The 24640-nt window shown below is 42.0% G+C and overlaps 1 protein-coding gene across 2 annotated transcripts in view; it reads right to left on the bottom strand.

The window, feature by feature from the left end:
• Window positions 1-24640, bottom strand: part of SRGAP3 (SLIT-ROBO Rho GTPase activating protein 3) — a 332528-nt gene that overhangs the window by 52369 nt on the left and 255519 nt on the right. The window contains exons 11-12 of one of the 2 annotated variants that reach the window (XM_061618521.1): window positions 14204-14231; window positions 4902-5004 (exon numbers count right to left, since the gene is read on the bottom strand). In XM_061618521.1, coding sequence (XP_061474505.1) covers window positions 4902-5004; window positions 14204-14231 — 131 coding nt within the window. Of the gene's footprint in view, window positions 1-435; window positions 467-4901; window positions 5005-14203; window positions 14232-24640 lie in introns of both variants that reach the window. The other variant, XM_061618522.1, reaches the window with a different exon arrangement.

Raw genomic sequence — 24640 nt, 5'->3', positions numbered from 1 at the left:
TCAAACAGTGTTTCACATATGCTACGTACTGTTAGCCGTAAGAAAAATCATTTGGCAATATAACTTAGAAGCCGTTTCCTGGTATCAACCTGACTTAGTCTGAAGCAACATATGGGTAATGCAGCCGGATCGTAACTATCACTTTACAGAAGTGTAGCTATGAGCCAGGCCGGGCCTTCTGTAAAATTGAACGAAAGAGGTAAACGTGTGCTTTTTTAAATGTTAGCCTGAATCTAAGAGGGAGGCAAGGGGAAAGGTCACCCTTGCAAGATATTTGGCTTTTGTGTCCATCGCTAAAAGCTTCATGTTGAACACTGAGAGAGTCTAGCATATTTTCAGCAAGAGATTGCAGCTGCTTTCCTTCAACTGAGATTATGCTCATATTATATTTACATATATTATCTTTTTCCAGATGGGGGGGCCTCTAGTAAATACCTGGTTTCTGGTTCGAGCATTCCTTCTTCCTCTGATAAACAAATAAAGCAGCAAAGTAGGGAAAAAAGAAAAGGTTAAGCAAGAATAAGATCAGTTAAAAAGTAAGCACAACTTCAAGAGGCTATGAAAGCTCAAATGCAACAGCAGCTTAGAAGGATCTAGTTCAAGCTCCAACACCACTTGTAACTGCTTAGTATGCAACCTCTGAGCCTCAGTGACAGACTTTCAGATTAATTCTTGTAGGAATTTATTGCATTCTCCTTACCCCCAATAGGCCCATTGCCCAGATCTCCACATTCACAGATCTCAGTAAGACTTTCTCACAGTCCTACTGGTAAGAAAGGGAAGCTTTCGCCTTTCAGGTTATGGACATGCTCTAGTTTGCTGTTGAAAGTTTGTTGCTATGATACTGTTCTTTCCATATGTGGGTGGCTTGGTTTATTTCTTGCTGCTCTGGTTTAATTTTAATAGGTATATTACTTTATATTTAGATTTTAGTTTGACATTTTTATTTTGTAAGTTGTTTTGAAACCCTTTTGGGAAAAGAAGCATTAAATATTAACATAAACATATCAATAAAGTAAACTTTTTCTAATGAGTAGACATTTCCCTGTCTTTCTTCTGTGACTGAGACCCATCAAGAATATGCCTCAACTGTTTAAAATATCTTCAGGATATGCTTAACTATCAGGTTTACCACTGGAGACATAAGAAATAACCACAGTAGAACATTCAGAATGATCACCTCATGGTATTATGGTGTCTCAGGAGTTATTATAAAAGCTCAATTTAAACAATGAAAAACTTTATTTTTCTTTTTTATAGAAGCAGCTATTATTTCTAGGAAAGCATAGGGTTGCTATTGTGGTTCTGATCCAACACTGAAATCTTGCTGCTTCAAAATTCACCACTACTAGTTTTCTTCCAGAATCTCTTTATTGGAAGAGGTTCTGTCCTCTGGAACGATGTTAAATATGTTGGTGTAATTAATATTAAAAAGAAAGTTTTGTTTAACTGGAAGTATTGAAAAAGGTTAAATAGCTTTGTTGGTCTGCATATTAATTTTAGTAACTCACTACCATATTTATAATCACTAGAAGGAACCAACCTAAAGGGTGGTGGCTGGCCAGCTTCAGGTGTGGTTGGATAAGTTGATTATCTTTAAAAAAAACCATTTAGTTTATTAGGGTTTTCACATTATTACAATAAAACAGTATGATCCCTTATCCCCTTCCCCCCTCCCCTAATGCTCCCCCCTTTTTTAGGGGGTACAACATTTTCATTTCTGATGCTCAGTTCTTTGGTGTGTTATGCAATGTTCAGGCTTATATGCTCAGATAAGGGTTAAGGTAAATGAGTGTCAGTCTTCTGCTGGGTCCCAGATTGATAACTGTTGAGTTGAAGAAGCTTCCATCCCTGCATTGCATTGTGCCTCCCACTTCCTCTAATTGTGAGTTTTGCTCAGTGAAGAGTTCCAAAACTGCACTCCAAATTTCTTGGACGTTTGTTTTTATGTAATTTATAAAACAGACTTTCCTCATGGCCTGCTAGTTGCAGGTCTTGTATCCAGTTTTTGGTGACTGGTGCGTCCTGGGCTTTCCAGTGTTGAAGGATTATCTTGACCTATTTCAGTCTGGCTTCGGATCTTGCTTTGGTACTGAAATGGTGCTGTTTGCCCAAAATGATGATGTGTATTGGGAGAGACTGGCACAGCGTGACACTGATTCTTATTCTTGATCCCTCAGTTGCGTTTGATAGTTTAAAATTGACGGATGGGGGACACTTGTATACTGAATTGTTATGATCCGTGGTTTTGGAATTGTTTTATTTGTTGGTTTTCGGTTTCTGTATGTTGTAACCTATCCTGAAATCAATTTATGATGGCGGGCAGGATTTAAATTTAATAAGTAAAAAACAAACAAGAATGTTTGTGTGCCAGCCAATCAAAAAAGTTGACTTCAACGTATAGAGAATCTACCCTTGATGGCATCCACAGTTCACTTTTGTAATTGCTGGTGGTAGAATATTGTATATCTGAATGATCTGAAGTGTTAGCAGTGATGGATATTGGGGTATGCCATGTGTGAGGAACCTTTGTCCCTCCAGATGTTATTGAAAAACAGCTCCCATTAGCCTCAGCAAGCATGACCAATGGGGATGACGGAAGTTGTAGGACAATGGTTCCCCATACCTAGAGTATGCAGTAACAACATCTTGATTGATGTATTTCTCTTGTGGGTTTTGAAGCCCTTCACTCCAGCTGATTGAACTAGTACAAAATGTTGTTTATAAATGTTTTGACTACTCAGGGAACAAATCAATCAGAATGCTCAGTCCCTGTGCAGGTTCTGTGAATGTTTTGATGTACATAGAAAGAGCTCATCTATGGAAGAAGGGAACCTGGCTGAAATCAATAAGACTTTTTCTGATGTTGTTTTAAGTCAGTGATGACAAGAGCAAGGAGGTGGGCTGGGCTTGCTCACACAACCCCTTCCACATCTTCTTTCAATGTATGGAGAGACTGTGTGAATCTCCCAAAGAAAGCAGCATAAGCAATGGACCGTGCAGTACAAAACTAATGGAAAAGGGTAGATGGAGAAAGAAGCTTCAAGTCACATCAGATGGAACAAGATTGAGAGAGGAGGCTGTGGAAAAAATTGCAATGCTTAAGTTCAAGGGATGCCATAAATAGGCAACAGACAGGGAAGAGGAGAATGCTAGGCATTAAAGGAAGGAAGGTAGCTAAAGGAGGTGGAGAAAAGTCAGATGAGATATTGTATTCTGGTTATACTTATTATACAACGAGCAGTTCATATATGGTTCCCATGTGGCCTCCCATCTAGGCAGCTTTAATGGGTCATGCTTACTTAGAATTGCATAGCATGTCTTCAAACTTCTCTCTAGGATATAAATTAGGCCCTAAGGTGGCAAGTCCTAAGACAGCCTTTCCCAACTAGTGGGAATTCCCATCTTTCCTGACCATTGGCAATGCTGGCTGAGGCTGATGGGAGTTGTGGTCCAACAACATCTGGTGGCCCACTAGTTGGGAAAGGCTGTCCTAAGAGCAGGAACAAGCTCTTTAATTTGACTTGACTAATATGCACTATAAACTTTTAAAGCTGCCACTCCCACCACCCACTACACACCCAAAATCAGAGATAGTTTAGCCAAGACCACTGGGGCCATTAAAAAAGAAATTTGCTCTTGTACTAGTATAATAATAATGGGAAAACTTAAATGTGTTTCTCTTTGCAACAATCTATACTGCTTTAAAGAGCACACATCTTTCTAAATTCCTATGTCAGCAACCCATTTTTCAGCTGTGCCTAAGGCATATGGTTGAATGCTGAATAGAGATGGACTTCAAAATGGCACCAATTCTTCAGTCCAATCATAGCCTCTATCTCATCAATGCCTGTTAAACTATCACTCTTTTCAACTATCAGTGAGATTAATGCAACCTCTTCTGTAGCACTCAGTGCAATACTGGATGTTGTGCATATAAATATTTTATGGCTTGGATTTGGAAAGGAAAAACCAGCCTGCCAAATACATATTTAAGCACACACACCTTTGTGGAAGTTTGAACACAACTATATGAGGCTCATGTGAATAAAATATTGAAAATACTTGTCCTGTCATTCAATTAGCCTTAGACAAGACAATTAAGCAGAAAGCTTTTTTTCTCTCAACCCTCACAAACTATGAGCCAAACCTTCTTATTTCTTCTCTCCACTGGGAGACAAGTTACTTAAATGTTCAGAATTATTATTAATTTTTAAAATTTATTTTAAAGGAGGATATCCAGGAATTTCAGGGGGGAGGGGGTGCCTCAACATAGATCAACATTTCTCTGTCACTTTCTTTCAAAACAAACATTCAAGAGTTTGTTGCCTATGGAATAAACTGCTGAGGATACATTTTACTTTTGCTAATAGCATCTTGCCTTTCTTAAATTACAAAGAGCCGTATCAGTCTGAGCACCACAATCTTTTAAGGATTTTTGTTTTAACTTTGATCTACTGCAAATCTCTTTCCATGAGAGGCAGACATGCTGTATTTAAATTTCAGGATGTTCATATAAACAGCAGCTTATAAAACCTCGGTAGTTCTGCCTGTAGTGATAAGATATGGCAGATTGCAATTAGCATGCTGACAGGCACAAAGAGTGTTGTGCTTCCATACTGTTCCACAAGAGCCATTACTATTTTCTCATCCCTCCCAGTTGGCAGAAACAGCAGCGAGATACCCCAAGAATGGATATATCACATGCCTCACTATTGCAATAAGGAGGAACAACAGCCACCAATAGAAATTGTCACTGAGGCAGAGGCATACTAACCACTTTAATGGTGTGATGCGCAGTGCATGGGAAAGGCCAGGTCCAAGAGAAGGAAAGAGATCAGCAGTTAGAAGAGATAAATGCTACCGTTACATCCACAGTCTCACTGTTAGCCAGCAAGTACCTTAATGAACGTTTCCATATTGCCGTTAAACAGTTTATGATTATAGACTGAGAGAGGCCTAGGTCTCCTCATTTTCTGTGGTTTAGGGGGAAGACATGGGGGCCTGGGGAAAATGGAACAAAAGAGATCAACAAAACATCAACTTAAATACAATGGCAGGGAAAGATCTCAAGGACTGCAAGTAAAAAAACCTAGAGGGGAAAAGGTCACCATGAGGACAAGTGCGCTGGCCCCAAACATATAATGTAAGAACATAAGAACATAAGAAGAGCCTGCTGGATCAGGCCAGTGGCCCATCTAGTCCAGCATCCTGTTCTCACAGTGGCCAACCAGGTGCCTGGTGGAAGCCCGCAAGCTTGTGATGTGGTAATGTGACCATTACCATCTTGATATCTTCCTCAAATATCTATCATTTTAAATATTGATGTGAAGAACTTTAGGACACAGACTCACCTGTATCTTAAGGGTACAATGCCAGCTTCCCACTCTGAAGGAAGAGGGGAGGATACAGGGCAAAAGAAAGCTAAGAAGCAACAGTGGCTATGAAGAAAGGCTGGACAAGGCAGCCAGGGGTGTGGGCAGGGAGAGACACAGAAGCATGTCCATATTTCAGGGTTCCAATATGTCAAGGAATTGAGATGGGAGAGAGGACAGCAAGCAGGGAGTCAGAGGTTACAACACCTGTATGCTATGAGCTACTTGCGGCTTTAAAGGGAGTGAAGAACAGGGATAACCAAAACTATCCATCAGAATTCTGCAGCATAACCTACCCAACTAGAATGTTGGAGCAGAATGCCACAGAATTACAAGGGGCCTAATGTATTCTGGCCCAAACAGGGCTGTTGTTGTTTTTAAGTCTACTGATTTCCCTCTCTGGAGAGGCTCTGCCAAGATTTGGCCTAGAAGCCTCTAGGTTCTGGCACACACTGAACTGGTGCGTCAAGGTGTCTGTAGCCCATATAACATAGATTGGGATCCCTCTGTCAATGTCACTCTCCTATCCCACAAAGCTACCTTGAGGGACAGTCAGGAAGGCTGAATGTATACTTCAGAGTATGCTCTGGCTTGTACAGCACTGACTGGATGACCATACTTGTCCCTGTATCTATCCTCATCCTATCAACATACATTTGCTTAACATGGTGGGGAAGTTGGATTCTTCCAGCAGTCCCCCCTCCCCAACCTTCATGCATTAGTCTAATGAGTAGGCCCTATTTATGCCAGGCTTTCCAATTACATTTACAGGTCCTATGCATTTGCCTGCTCTCTTTTCATCCTAATACCAGAGGGACCAATGGATGTTGGCAGGTCAGGGGCTGGCCTAGACAGCACATATTAAAGGTAAGAATAGAGATTGTAGGAGAGATCTGATGTGTATTTTGCAGGCTACAGCAGTTGTTTCCAGAGGCCTTTAAGCCTTCATGTATGCTAATTATATTGTTGGCATGCACAAGAACCTAAAGGCCTCTGGACCTAGTGAAGCCCAAATAGGGAGCCCAAGCCTGCTGCTGAATTCTAGATATTTCTGAAAAGTAACAGAAACTCTATCAAATGAGTAGAAAGGGGGGAAATATGACAAGAAGGATATATCTCCAGGGGGTGGAGGGGTGATTCGATCATTAGGAACATAGACAGTGGGGTGTGTGATGGGCGTGTAGACCGCAAGGTGTTTTGCCTGCCTGGTGTGAAGGTTGCGGATATCGCCCGTCGTTTAGATAGTTTGGTAGACAGTACTGGGAAAGAGTCAGTGGTCGTGGTGCATGTTGGCACCAACGACATGGGGAAATGCAGCCGTGAGGTCCTGGAAGCAAAATTTAGGTTGCTAGGTAGGATGCTGAAAGCCAGGACCTCCAAGGTGGCTTTCTCTGAAATGCTACCGGTTCCACCAGCCAGACAGGCCCAGCTTTGCAGTCTCAATGCGTGGATGAGACGATGGTGTCGGGTGGAAGGGTTTGGATTTGTTAGGCACTGGGGAACATTTTGGGACAAGCCGGGCCTGTACAAAAGGGACGGGCTCCACTTGAACCAGAATGGAACCAGACTGCTGGCACTTAAAATTAAAAAGGTGGCAGAGCAGCTTTTAAACTGACTGAGGGGGGAAACCCGACAGGAGCTGAGAAAGGTCCGGTTCGGAATAAACTTCCCCCCTGGGATAAAAACCAAAGAAATGATGAAATTTTAAAAGGGGTAGGCCTAGAAGTAGGCATTGTGAGAACAGGGGCACAGGATATAAATTCAGAAGAGCAAAATTACCACAGGCCTAACCACAAGTGCCAAAGACACTTGAAGAGAGACACTGCTTACAAGTGCTAGGAGCCTGCGAACCAAGATGGGAGAACTGGAGTGCTTGGTCTTAGAGGAGAGCATTGATATAGTGAGCATAACGGAGACCTGGTGGAATGGAGAAAACCAGTGGGATATGGTTATCCCTGGATATAAACTATATCGGAAGGACAGGGCAGGATGTATTGGTGGCGGAGTCGCTCTTTACGTGAAAGAAGGCATTGAATCCCGCAAGCTCGAAACCCCAGAAGAGGCAGACTCCTCCACAGAATCGTTGAGGGTGGTGATACCATGCCCCAGGAGGGACTTAATACTGGGAACGATCTATCGTCCCCCTGATCAAAATGCTCAGGGAGACCTTGAGATGAGATATGAAATTGAGGAAGCATCCAAACTAGGAAATGTGGTAGTAATGGGTGACTTCAACTACCCGGACATAGACTGGCTGCATATGTGTTCCAGTCATGACAAAGAAGCAAAGTTTCTAGATATTCTAAATGACTATTCCCTAGACCAGTTGGTCATGGAACCGACCAGAGGAACGGCAACCCTGGACTTAATCCTCAGTGGGGACCAGGACCTGGTGCGAGATGTAAGTGTTGTTGAACCGATTGGGAGCAGTGACCACAGTGCTATTAAATTAAACATACATGTAACTGGCCAATTGCCAAGAAAATCCAACACGGTCACATTTGACTTCAAAAGAGGAAACTTCACAAAAATGAGGGGATTGGTAAAAAGAAAGCTGAAAAACAAAGTCCAGAGGGTCACATCACTCGAAAATGCTTGGAAGTTGTTTAAAAACACGATATTAGAAGCGCAACTGGAGTGCATACCGCAGAGCAGAAAAGGTACCGCCAGGGCCAAGAAGATGCCAGCATGGTTAACGAGCAAAGTCAAGGAAGCTCTTAGAGGCAAAAAGTCTTCCTTCAGAAAATGGAAGTCTTGTCCGAATGAAGAAAATAAAAAAGAACACAAACTCTGGCAAAAGAAATGCAAGAAGACAATAAGGGATGCTAAAAAAGAATTTGAGGAGCACATTGCTAAGAACATAAAAGCCAACAACAAAAAATTCTATAAATACATTCAAAGCAGGAGACCATCTAGGGAGACAATTGGACCCTTGGATGATAAGGGAGTCAAAGGTGTACTAAAAAACGATAAGGAGATTGCAGAGAAGCTAAATGAATTCTTCGCATCTGTCTTCACAGTGGAAGATATAGGGCAGATCCCTGAACCTGAACTAACATTTGCAGGAAGGGATTCTGAGGAACTGAGACAAAGAGTGGTAACGAGAGAGGAAGTTCTAAGCTTAATGGACAATATAAAAACTGACAAATCACTGGGCCCGGATGGCATCCACCCCAGAGTTCTCAAAGAACTCAAAGGTGAAATTGCTGATCTGCTAACTAAAATATGTAACTTGTCCCTTGGGTCCTCCTCCGTGCCTGAGGACTGCAAAGTGGCAAATGTAACACCAATATTCAAAAAGGGATCCAGAGGGGATCCCGGAAATTACAGGCCAGTTAGCTTAACTTCTGTCCCTGGAAAACTGGTAGAAAGTATTATTAAAGCTAGATTAACTAAGCACATAGAAGAACAAGCCTTGCTGAAGCAGAGCCAGCATGGCTTCTGCAAGGGAAAGTCCTGTCTCAGTAACCTATTAGAATTCTTTGAGAGTGTCAACAAGCATATAGATAGAGGTGATCCAGTGGACATAGTGTACTTAGACTTTCAAAAAGCGTTTGACAAGGTACCTCACCAAAGGCTTCTGAAGAAGCTTAGCAGTCATGGAATAAGAGGAGAGGCCCTCTTGTGGATAAGGAATTGGTTAAGAAGCAGAAAGCAGAGAGTAGGAATAAACGGACAGTTCTCCCAATGGAGGGCTGTAGAAAGTGGAGTCCCTCAAGGATCGGTACTGGGACCTGTACTTTTCAACTTGTTCATTAATGCCCTAGAATTAGGAGTGAGCAGTGAAGTGGCCAAGTTTGCTGATGACACTAAATTGTTCAGGGTTGTTAAAACAAAAAGGGATTGCGAAGAGCTCCAAAAAGACCTCTCCAAACTGAGTGAATGGGCGGAAAAATGGCAAATGCAATTCAATATAAACAAGTGTAAAATTATGCATATTGGAGCAAAACATCTTAATTTCACATATACGCTCCTGGGGTCTGAACTGGCGGTGACCGACCAGGAGAGAGACCTCGGGGTTGTAGTGGACAGCACGATGAAAATGTCGACCCAGTGTGCGGCAGCTGTGAAAAAGGCAAATTCCATGCTAGCGATAATTAGGAAAGGTATTGAAAATAAAACAGCCGATATCATAATGCCGTTGTATAAATCTATGGTGCGGCCGCATTTGGAATACTGTGTACAGTTCTGGTCGCCTCATCTCAAAAAGGATATTATAGAGTTGGAAAAGGTTCAGAGGAGGGCAACCAGAATGATCAAGGGGATGGAGCGACTCCCTTACGAGGAAAGGTTGCAGCATTTGGGGCTTTTTAGTTTAGAGAAAAGGCGGGTCAGAGGAGACATGATAGAAGTGTATAAAATTATGCATGGCATTGAGAAAGTGGATAGAGAAAAGTTCTTCTCCCTCTCTCATAATACTAGAACTCGTGGACATTCAAAGAAGATGAATGTTGGAAGATTCAGGACAGACAAAAGGAAGTACTTCTTTACTCAGCGCATAGTTAAACTATGGAATTTGCTCCCACAAGATGCAGTAATGGGCACCAGCTTGGATGGCTTTAAAAGAAGATTAGACAAATTCATGGAGGACAGGGCTATCAATGGCTACTAGCCATGATGGCTGTGCTCTGCCACCCTAGTCAGAGGCAGCATGCTTCTGAAAACCAGTTGCCGGAAGCCTCAGGAGGGGAGAGTGTTCTTGCACTCGGGTCCTGCTTGCGGGCTTCCCCCAGGCACCTGGTTGGCCACTGTGAGAACAGGATGCTGGACTAGATGGGCCACTGGCCTGATCCAGCAGGCTCTTCTTATGTTCTTATGTTTAACTCTTTTTAAGCAGCCCTCAAAAACTCTTAACTTGTTTAAACAAAGTTAGGAACCTGCGGTGATCCTTCTCGCATCTAAATAGGAGTTGTTGAGAACAAAAGGTTGCTGCAAAATATCAGGTGTTAAACTGGACAATAAAACTTCACAATCTGTTCACATTAGGAACTTATATTGATCACCTCTGCACAGTATGGGCATCCTACCTTATAAAATCACAAAACCTAGCCTTAAAGCTCAGGTAAGTAAACTTTACATGATAATTTTCACAGAATATTCTCACCACAAGTGAGAAATCCTTCTTGTTTCATAATGTATATCACTCATAGCTGGATTGAAGATTACACATAGATGTGCTTTTTCTATCCATAATATTATGGATAATTTATAGCACATTTGGGAATGTGGTTTGAGATCAGTAATACGAACATGCGTGCACCAATTCCTAGAGACCTAAGCCTTCAGTCCACTAGTCCTTTAACATGGCATCTTTCCGTTCCAAAGGATGATCCTCTATTTTACAAGATTTGTGCACTGAATTTATTTGTGTTTGAGGCACAGCTTGCTACATGACAACACAGTGCACCATGGATGGGCAAGCCGTGGCCCTTCAGATATTGTTGGAGTCCTAACTACTAGCAGTCCCAGCCAGCATGACCAATGGGTAAGTATATAATAGGAGCTGTAGTTCAACAACATCTGGAGGGCCACAGATTCCCTACCGCTGAACACAGTACTGCTGCTTTTCCTTTTCAGTTGGCTATCTAATTAGAAGCATAACAAAGCTTTGAGATGACAGCCTGGGAGAAAAACATGTCACAGCCTAGCCATCCATTGCCTGCAACAAATGTTGAACAGGCAGAGACAGATACCCAGTATAACTTTAGAAACATGCAACAAGCTTTGCTTATGAGCACGAGGAAGTGGCAAGCCCTAGTACTCTCATGGAGGGACTTCCACACAGCCACTTGTTATTTATTTATTTATTTATTGTACTTATATAGCGCCCCATAGCTGAAGCTCTCTGGGTGGTTTACAGTATCATTCCAGTGCCTTGTTAGAAGGCACTGGAATGATAATAGAGATACTAGGGTTCTTTCGTGATGGATACCAAGAGTGTGGTGGAAAAGAACCCATTTGACTGCTGCAGAAGATGGCACAGGGGTATTGGTGCGCTGACTCGATGTGTGGTAGGAATATTTATTGGAGGAAGATGGGCTTAGTGTGCAAGGGAAGGCATGGGTGTAATGATGCTGTCTGTGTGTGTGTGTGTGTGTGTTTGTGTGAGGAGAGAGAGCACAAACATGTTATTGCGCTTTTACTGGCTCTTAGGTTCAAAAAGTTTGGATACTATCTTATTTGTTTTTAAAACATAACCCATTCTGAGCAGAATAAAAATACTGACTATAAGACAGTTAAACATTACATATAATAACCAATACATTTGCAGTGCAGACATAGTTCTGTTCTTCTCAGGAAAGTTCTAATAACTTCAGTTGGATTCATTCCCTCATCCTACCATGGTTCTGGCATTTTAAAGTATTATATCAACTCTTTCTCATATCTACCCATTGTCATCTCTGACTAAAAGGGAGGGCTCACTGCATTCTGAGAGAAGGAAATGCATTCTACCTCTTTTGACAGGCCTGGAAATTAAAATTCATTTGCAGCTAATTAAAAAGGTTGTTTTTCCATAGTCTGCACTGACCAACATGACACACAATCCAGTATTTCATAAGCTTGGCTGAGAAAAGAGCTTCACATACAAGGGATTCTCTAATACAGCCTTTCCCAACCAGTGTGCCTCCAGATGTTGTTGGACTACAACTCCCATCTTCCTGACCATTGGCAATGCTAGCTGAGGCTGATGGGAGTTGTGGTCCAACAACATCTGGAGGCACACTGGTTGGGAAAGGCTGCTCTAATACCTATCTCTGCTAACATTTACAAAATAATTTTCTTAATTTATTTGCTAATACAGCAGTTTATTAAACATTGAAGCAGTATTAAAAAGAGTTTAGCAATTCTGCTGTCCTGTAGATTAGAGTCCTACACCCTACTGTTCTATATATACATATGTTTACAAATTTATTGCAACTGAGATGAAAAGCAATTGCTGCATTTATTTGAGAATTCTACAAGCAACAGAAAAAACTGTCCTCACCAACCTCTATCTTCCTCATCCTCAGCTGAAAACATTCAACATTTTAAATGACTCTACGTACTGTACCAGAACCTGCTTTTGGTGCAAGAAAAAAAAAGCCTGTGCAAGAAAAAAAGAAGTCTGTGCTTTGCTCAGCTCATTGAGTGAAATGAATTTCAGATGTTTAGAGCTTCTTATTTTACATAAGCAAAAAAGAAGCAATCTGCACAGAGCCATCATCATCAAGGTCATATAGTCACACATTCATTCAAGAAACAAGCACCTGAGAAGCTACTATTGAACCTAGCAGGTAAATATTTGGGACAGAAACTTTTCTTTCCCCCACTGAAGCTTTTAAATCAGAAAAAAAAACCTGCAGATGATACAATAGTTATTGCTCCCAAGAGACCGGACCCCCAGCTGGTAACAATTGGGGTAATCACATTTCCCCACCCCTTTCCTGGTACCAATGGAGCCTAGTAGGAAACAGCAACTGTAGCAGCACTACCTGCACTGTCCCAATGCAGGCTTTGGAAAGACAGGGAGGTACCACTGATCTGGCCAGGAATTAACAAGAGAAATACGATGGCTATGTTGGACTACCACAGCACATCAGCATGAAAGGTTTCTACAACTTTAATGGTTACAGCTCCTCTCAAGGACCCCTGATAATTGTAGCACTGGGAGGGCACTAGGGATCTCTTAATAGACCATTCTCAGCTCAATAAAAATAAATAAAAGCCCCACACAGATGCTGTCCCCAGACATCTTACATGTAACCATAACAATTGAGTCAGTTTCAAACGGATGGAAATTTGTAATGTAGGATGATTTGGAATGGAAAATGAAGGGGTGGGGCGATACAGTTCAGATTATAGGATGAAATAGCAGGGAGGGGATGGAGGAAGAGAAACAGCAGCGTGCAGGGACTGTGCATTTTGAGGCTCTCAATGGTTTGTTTGCACATGCTCTTTACACTTAAGAATTTTGGCCAACCTTGTTATACACACACACACACACATACTTCTAAATATGTATTTCCCCCTGTTCCATAAACACAGTGCATTTTTCCTCCTCCCTCCGTCTCACCTGTTCAATCCTTCCTTAAGTGACCTTTCATCACCACTGCCTATTATTGCTGAATGGCTTTTTCACTACTAACTGAATCAGGTTATGCTCTTCCAATTTGTCCAATTTGTCAGCAGCTCTCTTCTCAGCTTCCTAGACCCCACTTATCCTTCTGAACTGACTCCTTTCCTTTCAAAGACGCTTAGACTTCTCCTGACTCTCCCTTCCCCTAATAATCCAATATCTACTTTTATTCCTGATGGCTCCTCCCCCTCCTTTTTGCCACAGAGAGTGGATCATTTACCAGGCACTCTGTGCCAAAAATCATAAGGGGATTAATCTTAAGAGTCGCAGGTGGGCATATAGATTCCATATTCTGGCCTCAAATGGATACTGGCAAGCAAGGGAGGCTCTGACAACCAGGTTAAGAGGGCTGCTCACTATCGTCAACAAAGTAGGAATAGCTGAACAAACTCCAATGCATTCATGAAGACACTGCAATGCACTGAGCTGACACAGCGTTCCTCATTATTTTGGAGCCAGATAGCTAAAAATTTCACTGCAGGAGAAACAAGGACTTGTTTTATCATCGTTGTAATTAATCCATTTAGGCAATGCAGGCAAGAGTAGGCCACCAAAGCAGGGTGTGGCTCCTTCACAGCCCATGACTAGAGGATTTTTACACCACCACCCCCCAAAAAACCCTGCTTCTAGCAGATGCAATTCCTCTTGCAGTAGCAATGCCAACTAGTTCCCAGAAAGCAAAATGAGGGAAAAAAGATAAGTTCCCACTTACCTGGTCGTACCACATTCAGCTCTTTCACCTGGGAGGTGGGGAAAGAGAGCAACCATGTGTTAATTCCATCCTTGTTTACATACAAATGGTCACAGCTTAAAAAACAGGGGAGGCAACCTGCTCTAAAGTTTAGATATGAGTTAATAGTATGTGGAAAGTGAGAAACTGTATGGGTCTGAAGACATTACATATTACTCATAAAAGCTCACCCTACTGTTAAGTTACACATTGGGAACTGTATCCAGCTAAATTCTACTCTGAGTTGACCCAATGAAATTAATGGACCTAAGTTAATCCTGTCCATTAATTTCAATGGGTCTACTGTGAGTAGGACTGGCACTGGATACAACCCCTTGACTGCTGAAACCTCATCCTGGGGTTGTCTGAGAGCATCTCTCAACTTATCCACTCCAATCATTTCAGGATGAAGCTCACAGACATGTGTAGCTTTCCCCCCCTTGCATCATAAATATTGATGGTGAGCCCCAACATTATCCCTTGTGTCTTTCCAACAGTGGGATTCAGACACAGGGAAGAACATCTTTGTGGCTACATTCTAGCTGAAGCCCAGTTGTTTTCCAAATTCTATGCATGGTTTTTCTAGCTAGACTTAAAGGCCAGCTGGAGATAAACTCAGGAGGAAGGGGAAGATCTTTTAGCTGCATTTAATACTTTGATTAGTACTATCTTAAGTTCTCTTATAGAAAAGATTTCTTCCTTGAGCCTTCAGGGATAAAGTTTGTTAAGAGCTGAAATAAATTATTAAAGTTCCAGGCAGCTTGCATAAATCGAGTAGCTACACTATCAATGAAGCTTAACCAGTCTGCACCAGACAAAGATCTGTCCCTCAATATCCCTTTTTTCTATCAATCAAGAAAAGGGAGGTGGAATAGGTGGGGGGGGGGAAAGGAGATAGGGAAGAGTCCTGATATGGACTACTATCCTTGGCAGATTATCCCTTCACCTCATTGAGCACTGTTAATAGCATGTGAAGATGAGTGGAGTATTTAGAAGCCTGGCTTTTTCTCCAAGGTAACTGCCCATCTGATTGCAACTAAGCAGGTTCCCATTTTTGCTGTCAATATCCTTACTCCTTCAAATGCATTTATAACATTTGGATTTGATAGACGTGGCAGGTATATCACCAACACAATGTATTCATGCTTTGAAAATGTACATCATTCCACTGATAAGTTTGTAAACACATTCCTCATTTTCTTTGTCGGATAATAAGCACAAAAAAAAAAACATTTCGGATGCAGCTCATTTCTGACTATGCAATCATGTTCCCAAAGGGTGAGCCTTAGAAGGATTGCAAGCTCTCTCTATATGCTTCTGCAGGCACCACACATTATCAAGAGTTGATCCTAGCTTAAAGATTCCCACAAATGAACAGATGAAGTTGCCTTTCGACCACTGGCTGATCTAGCCCAGTGTTCCTCCTCTAAACGCCTGCCCCAATACTGCTACCTAACCAGAGATCCTTTTGACCAGAGCTTGGAAGTAACCAGTTACAAGTAACGAATTACTTGTAATTCATTACTTTTTTGAGTAACGAGTGGGTAATTCCTTTACATTTTGATTGTAATAGAACTAGGAGTAATTTTACTACTTTTGTGGAGTAATTGTAACGTTTCCAGAATTACTTTTGGGCATTACTTGGGGGGGGGAGCAGTGGAAGTCTTCTGCTCCTCTGATTTGTGGATGAAAATCCTGTGCCTCAAACTGGGCTTCTCTGCAGTGTCGCTCTTTCCTCATGCTTTGTGGATGGGCAGGAGGCGACGAGGGAGGAGGCGGAGAGTGAGACGGGGTGGAATGGAGAAAACAATTATTTTAAAAAATGGATAATGGTGAAGAATGAAGTGGAGGGGAAAAGGATCTGGAGGTCAAGAATGGATAAAGGAGGAGAAGGAGGCAGCAACAGAATGGAGATAAATAACTGTGGAGGTGAAAGATGACGTGGGTGTGTGTGTGTGTGTGTGGGTGTGGGTGTGTGTGTGGGTGTGTGTGTGTGTGAGAGAGAGAGAGAGAGATGTGTTTGCACTTGGCACACAAAGTGGCCTCCACTACCCTCTCTGGCTACTGTGCTGCATTTGCAGTATTTTAACTTTTTTGCATCTCAGGGGAAAATGTTTGCTTGAGTAATTTGGTGGCAGGGCAGGGTCTGGGAGGTGGTTAAGTGAGAGAGATTATGCTGGCTGGCTGAGTGGGGGGGTCGCACTTGGTTTGGTGTGCAAAGATCTGAGTAGTGCCCTCAGCCTCCCTCCCCACCACCCTCACCAGCGGAGAGACCACCATTGCTATCTTATGAATAAAAATAATTATTCTACTACCTGTTTATTTTTAATGTTGTTTTAGGCTACTTAGATGTGCAGCAGCCAAGGCCAGCACCTTGTAGGTGTTTTTTTTAAGTAACTGAAATGTAATTATAGTGATTACTTTGGAAGAAAAGTAAAGTAATCCGTTACTTTCAGAGCGATTGTAATTGTAACGGTAATTACTACTTTTCTGGGCCATGCAACTGTAACTGTAATTTATTACTTTTTAAAAGTAATCTTCCAATCTCTGCTTTTGACTGCATATGTCAGGCTCTAAACATAACTGAATCCACTGCCTTTGAAAAACATCATTCAAAACGAGATGGACATTTTATACCTTTTAAAAATAAAGAATAAGCCTTCACTATCATGTGAGATCTGCTCTGCTGACGTGTATACTGTTTTCTGATGCTGTCTCTTCCATTTTTTAATGTTTAAATTGAAGGAACAAAGAAAACTATAAAACAGTGGAAGGTATTTTCAGAATAAGGGATAAGTTTCAGGCAATGAAGTATATTTTCATGTTTAAGTTGTAGATAGGCTTTAGTGAAAGATCCTTAGTTAGGCACCTCTAAGGGATGGCTGTGGTTACAGTGGCAGAAACCTCCAGCTACTCAGGCTTTTATCCTTTTATGGCTCATGACTACCAAATTCAAGACTTCCAGGTCAGATAGGGAGTGAAACTTGTTAAAGGGCACTCCAAAAGAAAATGCAAAATTGCCAGGGATGAAACAATGTAAAAATATTGCCATTTCTGATTAACATATTAGTGAATAGGCTAAAGCACATAAAAATGCAGTCTTAAAGCTTATCCACAACTTCACCTGGAAAGCACAACTGGAACATCCAAGACTATGCTACCAAACTGGTCAAGAGAGTAATGGCATGAGAGGCCAAAGTAGCTGGGTCAAATCAGAAAGAAAATCAAGTCAAGCTATGGAAGCAGCCAGCCAGCCTTGGAGAGGGATTAGTGCTAATGTTACAACTGTAAACTGTTTTTAACCATTTTAAGTGTATGTTTAAAGGTCTTAATGTCGTATATAGTTTAATTTAATTTTAATTGCAGGTTTTTGTATGTTTTTATTATATGTATTTGTTTTTACTTGTAAGCAGCCCTGACTTCCAGCTTTGGAAAAAGGGCGGGGTAAAAATAAAGATGATGATGATGATGATGATGAAGAAGAAGAAGAAGAAGGCTTCAGCTAACTGCTAGCTCTTCCCCTTCTCATATGTAAAAAACTTGAATCTGGTAACAGCTGCTCTCAGATCTGCCTGGTAGTGTGCAGTGATTGATTATGCCTAATGAAATCCACATCAATGCTAATATGAAACACAGACCAATGTATGAAAGAAGCAACTCTTGTTCTATTAAGGCTGTATATGCTTGGAGGATGACCAACTCTGTGGTAGAGTGAAATTTCTAAGGGAAAACAGAAATTAACACATTTTCATAGCTTCTGTATTTGATTCTGTGAAATGCAGTTCAGCTTAAAGAACAAACTATCTGCAACAAATGGTTGACTCTTATGTTGAGTCAGTCTTAAAATTATATCAACTTGGGAGAGGCAAATATCTGTGGGATTAAAGCCAACAAAAGCTAATTAAACTTTTATATGTTCATATCTATGTTACAAAGGCTGTGGTATTATGACTAGATCAGAGGCAACTGATCCTAAACTTCAAAAAGTACATTTGCTCTGAGTGTATAACAGCGAAATAAGGCAATAAATCACCAGAACCTTCTGCAAACTGGGCATCTCTCAAATGAGAAATAGTCCTTCGTTCCCAAGCACAATTTGTAAAAAAGTCTCATGGGCTATAGTTCAACTCAGGCTCCAATTTATATTCAGGACAGGACATAAATCATACATTTAACCTTAAGCACCTACATGAGTTAATGTAACTACTCCTTTTGGAAGTATTTTAAAAGGGCCCTCTTGTTCAAAGTAGAGACAACAGTGTGTCTAGAATCACAGGATTTTTTTCAGGAAGCATTACAGGGACGGACAGCATAGAAAAGGGGCCAAATGCCAACCTGACAGACCCTATGGTGGGAGGTGACTGCTGTATTTTCCCACTAGCCAGTGTTAAAACAAAGTCTCGCAACAACTTACAAGACTTACAAAATTACAGTGGGGCAACATTTTGTGGACTACTAGAGTCTACTTCATCAATATTAGTTTGGTATAGGCTTGAGATTTGGCTGAGTAGTTAACTTAGAACAGGGTTTGCCAATGTGGTACCTGTGGGTCCATTAAAATTAGGCTTTAAAAAAGCAGTCCAATGAAGCCAACGTAATAGACTGTGGTGTGCGCATGGTGCCCACAACAGTTTGCAACTGTGCTCACAGGCCTAAAAAGGTTGGCGATTCCTGACTTAAAAAACTAATTCCCAACGGATTAAAAGCAACATGCCCAGGCCAAAGTCTGGCAGTCCTATCCCCAAGAGAACAACCTCAATAGCAAGGGGAATTAGCTGGTGGCCTAAAGTTTACTTGCTACAGAACAGTAAAGCACCCCTTGAAAAGTTGATGAAAACATAATTGGGCATTCCTTTTGGCATCAAGGACAGAACATTTCTGGCTGTTATCAGCAGAGAAGAGAGGAAGGGGTGACAAGATAGTGATCTGCAGGCCCAAACCATTAGCTCCACTGCACAATATGAGGATACATTTTGGAACATCTGACCTTAATACCAGAGGTTGGAAGTAACTAGTTACAAATAACGAATTACCTGTAATTTATTACATTTTTGAGTAACGAGTGGATAACTTCATTACGTTTCCAGCGTTACTTTGCGGCGTTACTTGGGGGGGGGCAGGGGAAGTCTTCTGCTCCTCTGATTTGTGGATAAAAATCATGTGCTTCAAATTGGGCTTCTGTGCAGCATTGCTCTTCCCTTGTGCTGTATGGGTGCTTAGGAGGCGACGACAGAGGAGGTGGACAGCGAGAAGGGGTGGAGAAAACAATTGTTTAAAAATGGACAGGAGTGGAGGGAGAAAGGAACCGGAGGGCAAGGAGGCAGCAGAAAAATGGACATGAAGAACTGGCTGCAAAGGTGTGTGTGTGGCGCGCAAAGCTTGAGGTGGCTTCTGCCTCCCTCCCCATCTCTCCTCTCTTACCAGCGGGAGAGACACGAGCCAAAAGCCATAGCTTCAGCGTGAGCCAGGGGCAGGCAAAAGTTGCAGCAGCAAGCAGCCAGGGTCCTAAAGCACTGCTGCTTCCAGTTTTCTTTCCTGCCCTTCCTTTCTTCCTAACAAGCAGGATGCATCTTTGTCTTGTGAGGAAGATATTCCATGGAAGCTCTTTTGTGCAAATCCTCCTCCCCATGGCAAATGCAAAGAGTTTCAAACAGGCACTTGTTAAAAATGACTGTATAGCTGACTTACAGTACAATATATACAAGTATACTCAGAAGTCTCTTTATGTTTACTGGAGCTTACTCCCAGGTAAATCAAACTGGGTATAGGATATAATTAGGCAAGATAAGGTCTGGCTGAAGCTGTACGAATTTGCGGGGGGAGGGAGAGAAAAAATATGACCCTTTCTAGTACAAAGATGCATGTGGGAACCAGTGTGGTGTAGTGGTTAAGGTGCTGGACTATGACCTGGAAGACCAGAGTTCGAATAGCCACACAGCTCATGAACCTTAAGCCAGTCACTGCCTCTCAGCCTCAGAGAAAGGTAATGGTAAACCCCCTCTGAATACCGCTTACCGTGAAAACCCTATTCATAGGGTCGCCATAAGTCGGAACTGACTTGAAGGCAGTCCAGTTCCATTTCAATACAAGGACTAACCTGCAATCCAGTACTTGTCTACTCAGAAGTAAGTCCCATTGGGTTTAATGAGACTTATTCCCAGGCAAGTGTGTATTGTGTACACACTTACCTGGGAGTAAGTCCCATTGATCCCAATAAAGCTTACTTCTGAGTAGACATGTATTGCATTGCAGCCTGAGTTTCCTTTTTTCCCATTTTAATTCTGCCTTCTGTATCTTCACAACAGCCCTGTGAGGTAGGCTGGGCTGAGAGTTAGGGACTGGCCCAAGTCAATAAATAAGCAAAAACTATGATGAGTAAAAATTTAAAATGTGAAAACGCTCAGAGTATTTTTGTCACTCTTTGTCAAGGCTTTGTGTGTGGGTTTTTATTCTACTGTCTCATAACTTCCTTTTGCCTGAGAATGTCATATTTCATACTTTTACAGATGTTCTTTTTTTTAAAAAATTGCCCAAATTCTGTGGTGGGTTTTTTTTGGGCTTGAGTTCTTTGCATGGTTTAGGGGCGGCATTGCAGGAGATCAGGCTCTTATGGACAACTGTGGGGCAGGTAGAAATTAAATGGAGTAAGCCTTTTTTGTATGGAAATACAATTATGGGGAAAGCTTCACCTGTTAACATTCTATCTGTCAGACATCTTATTACTTGTGTGTGCCCCCTCCCAAGATTTATTTTTGATTTGTGAATGTCATGACCATTGCCATTCCCTCACCCCGTTTATTTTTGCAACAACCCTGTGAGGTACCTTAGGCTGAGACAATATATGCACATAAGTGGCAGTTGGTAGTTGTAGCTGGTACAGCATTAATAAAGTATAGCCCCTGAAATGCTGAAATGTATTCTGGTGGAGTCCAGTCCTATATATGTCTACTCCAATTAAGCCTCATTGAGTTAAATGGATAACTATATAGGATTGCAGATTAATTTTTACCTCTGAAAGGAACACAATGTCACACATAGATTTTAAGAGACATACTTTTCTGGATGTGTTTGAAACAGATGGGTAGGTGGGAAGGGAGTTGTGTTAATCTAATTGGGTCTTCAACATAGTGCCCTCCAGATGTTGTTGGACTACAACTCCCATCTGTCTCAGATAACATAACAACGCTGAAGTTGGTTCCTAGTTCCCAGTTCCTTATTTGCTTGAAAGTTAAAAACACTAAAAAAAGACAAGTTCACAGCTACAGTAACTCCAAGCCAAAGTTAACATGTCTCTGAACTCCAAAATATATGTCGAGGTACCCCGTATCATATATCGCTGTGATCTGGGGACTCTCCCCGTCAAGAATAGCAACAAATTTATTCAATCATAATTATCAGGCTTCTGAAATGCTCATAAATGCATAATGATGTCATAAAATCATAAAAAATAAGTAACTGGGTGTGCCCACCCCACAGTCTGTTCTGGGCCAAGACAACTCATACACCCCAAGGAAGGGGAGGGTGGTGTCCTCTACAAGATGCCAGTGTGTCCCGCCTGGCCCAGAGCTTTCGCTGGGTGCAGGGCAGGGATAAGGGCATCTATGCACAACCCAAAGCGACAAAAATATGCAGAAAACAATAAGAAACTGGGGGTGCCCACCCAAAAATCTGCACTGTGCCAGACAGTAGTGTAGTGGCAAATTCAGAAGTGCAGGCTCCCTTCATGATAGTCTCAGCCACAACCAGACCCCCCTCCCCCCCTTATTTTGCTCCTGGGTTGAAAATGAGGTCCTTGTTCATGCCTTCTCCCACAACAACTGATGTCCCTAGGAGACGACCAATATGAAAGGGGAGAGTATTAGCTACTGAAAAGAGTCTTCTCAGTGGGTGACTCACCTCCTTTCACTCTGATTGGCTCTAATCAGCAGGAAAGGACAAGGAAGCATATTAGAAGACTCTTCTCAGTAGCTAACGCACTCCCCTTTCATGCCGACCAGCTTATATGATGCTGGAGACATAGGGACCCTGCTCCCAAAAACGTGTGGAGTCTAGGATTCCCTGAGCCCCTGGACAACTACATCCCTGCTGCCAGGACAAATCATACATCCCAGGAAGGGAGAGGGTGGTCTCTACAAGATGCCAGTACTTCCCACCTGGACTATAGTTTCTGCTGGGTGCAGGGCACTCATAAGGTCATCTGGGCAGAACTAAAATAATGAAGAGTAAGTAGAGAAAGATATGTAATTTGGGGTGACCACTCCAAAATCTGCTGTGGGCCATGAAACATCATTCACCTGAGCAAAGCGGAGCATGTCCTTGACAAGATGCCACTGCATCCTGTCTGGAATGGATTTTCTTGTGGACACATGGAACGGATATGTGCATCTATGCACAACAAGGAATGTAGAAAGTATATAAGGAACTGAGGGTTCCCACCCCGAAACATGCTTTGGGCACTACAAGTCATACATCCATGCATGCAGGAGAGGGTTCCCACCCAGTTCAGAGCTTCTTTTGTATGTATGCTACAGACAAGGGCATATATGTATTCGAAAAATAGTGAATATGTAGAGGAAAGAAAAAAAAAACTGGTGCCCATCCTAGAAGATTATTTAAGGCACCACATATACTTCCATGCATCTGGGAGAGTGTGTTCTATGAGATGCCATCCATGCATACTTTAGAGCAGCCTTTCCCAACCAGTGTGCCTCCAGATGTTGTTGGACCACAACTTCCATCTTCCTGACCATTGGCAATGCTAGCTGAGGCTGATGGGAGTTGTGGTCCAACAACATCTGGAGGCACACTGGTTGGGAAAGGCTGCTTTAGAGTGTCATCTATGAAATTTCATCTTCTTCAAGAAATCATTGTTTGTTGACCCTGCCATGAGTCCTTCTGTCACCAACATCAATAGCTTTTAAGAATAATAACTGAGCCGTAACAAAGTAAGTAACAGGGAAGACCAATACAAACTTTTTAAAAATGCACATAGATCATAAGCACTGGCCACAAGCACTGGCATAGCATAGAGGACACCGTATCATTTTCTGGGGTGTCTGAATTTTGTTAAGAATATGCACACAGAACAAGAAGGGCCATCTATTCTGGTAGAGAGGACCAAACACATTTTGATTAAGATGAAGTTACAAGATTTCCCCCTAGATATAAATGCTTCCCCCTCTAGGATGCACACCTTAACGTGGTGAGGGGGTTTGAGAGTGTTGAAGACACTGAGAGCAATGTCGTCACGAGTCTAGACCAAGAGGCTAGAGTCCTAGCAGGGGCACCCAAGGCGGAACGTCAAAACTGAGACACCAGATTAAGATGCATCCAAACTCAGAAGAAGGCAAGGTAAACCACCTCTGAATATCTCTTACCACAAAAACCCTATAAACAGAGTATCCAAAATGCAACATGAGATAGTGCTGGAAGATGAGACCCCCAGGTCAGAAGGCACTCAATGAGCTCCTGGAGAAGAACAAATGACAAGTACGAGTAGCGCTGTGACTAATGACACCGCTGGGTCAAAGCTGAAAGGAAGCCCAGAGGCTGATGCGCACAGATGCAAAAAGAGAGTCCGGAGTTGTACGACATACACAATAGGAACATGGAATGTGAGAAGCATGAACCAGGGAAAGCAGTAAATTTTAATGGAAAGCTGTCTCTTAAGCTTTCAACAGAAGAATGAAGAGGGGCTGCATAAGGTTTTCACTTATGGACTTTTTTTTCTGTTCAAAGTCCCATCCCCTGCTGCTTTTCACTCTGTGGGGAAAAAGATTCAGGTGCCTATATCCCTTCCTATGTGGTGTGAAAAGCAATCTGGGAAAGGTGTATGTGATTTGGATCTGAAAATCAGAAAGAAAAGAATTAAGGAGCCTGTCCTTCTCCTGCTTCTCCACTGATACAGTCTTGAAGGCTGTTTTTGGTTAAAATAAGAAAAAGTAAAAACAAACCTATATGGAGCCACATGAAACATGTAGTTTAGCCCTTAATCATGACAAACGTTTGCTGAGGTGTGCCCAGAATATCCTGTCACCTCAAGTGGGATGAGACATTACATGGAATATAAAGCTGCCACTGCTTCACATCTTTCTCTCCTCTTCCTGATAATGTATAATGTAACTCAATGATATCTCCCCCAATGCTTCTGATGATGGGCTGTTGTCTTATCTCGAAGTGGGAAATAAAAGCTAAGAAAATATGCTGCAAAATATTATGGAGCAGCAACAGCTCTGTTTCCTGCAATGCCTTGTTCGGCTATAATACAAGTAAAACCTGCTGTTATTTCACAGGTGAAATGAATGCAGACAGTAGGTGCAGGCTGTTCCCTTCATGCCCTGGCATCAATTTCGGGAAACAACTAGGCCAGACAATGCCACAAGCAGAGTTTATTTTTATTCTCTTTATTTCAGAATGTTT

This window comes from Rhineura floridana, chromosome 3 (genome assembly GCF_030035675.1).
Source record: "Rhineura floridana isolate rRhiFlo1 chromosome 3, rRhiFlo1.hap2, whole genome shotgun sequence".
In the NCBI taxonomy this organism is placed as follows: Eukaryota; Metazoa; Chordata; class Lepidosauria; order Squamata; family Rhineuridae; genus Rhineura; species Rhineura floridana.
Note: the sequence above shows the minus strand (reverse complement) of the source record. Positions and strands in the feature narration are given on the sequence as shown.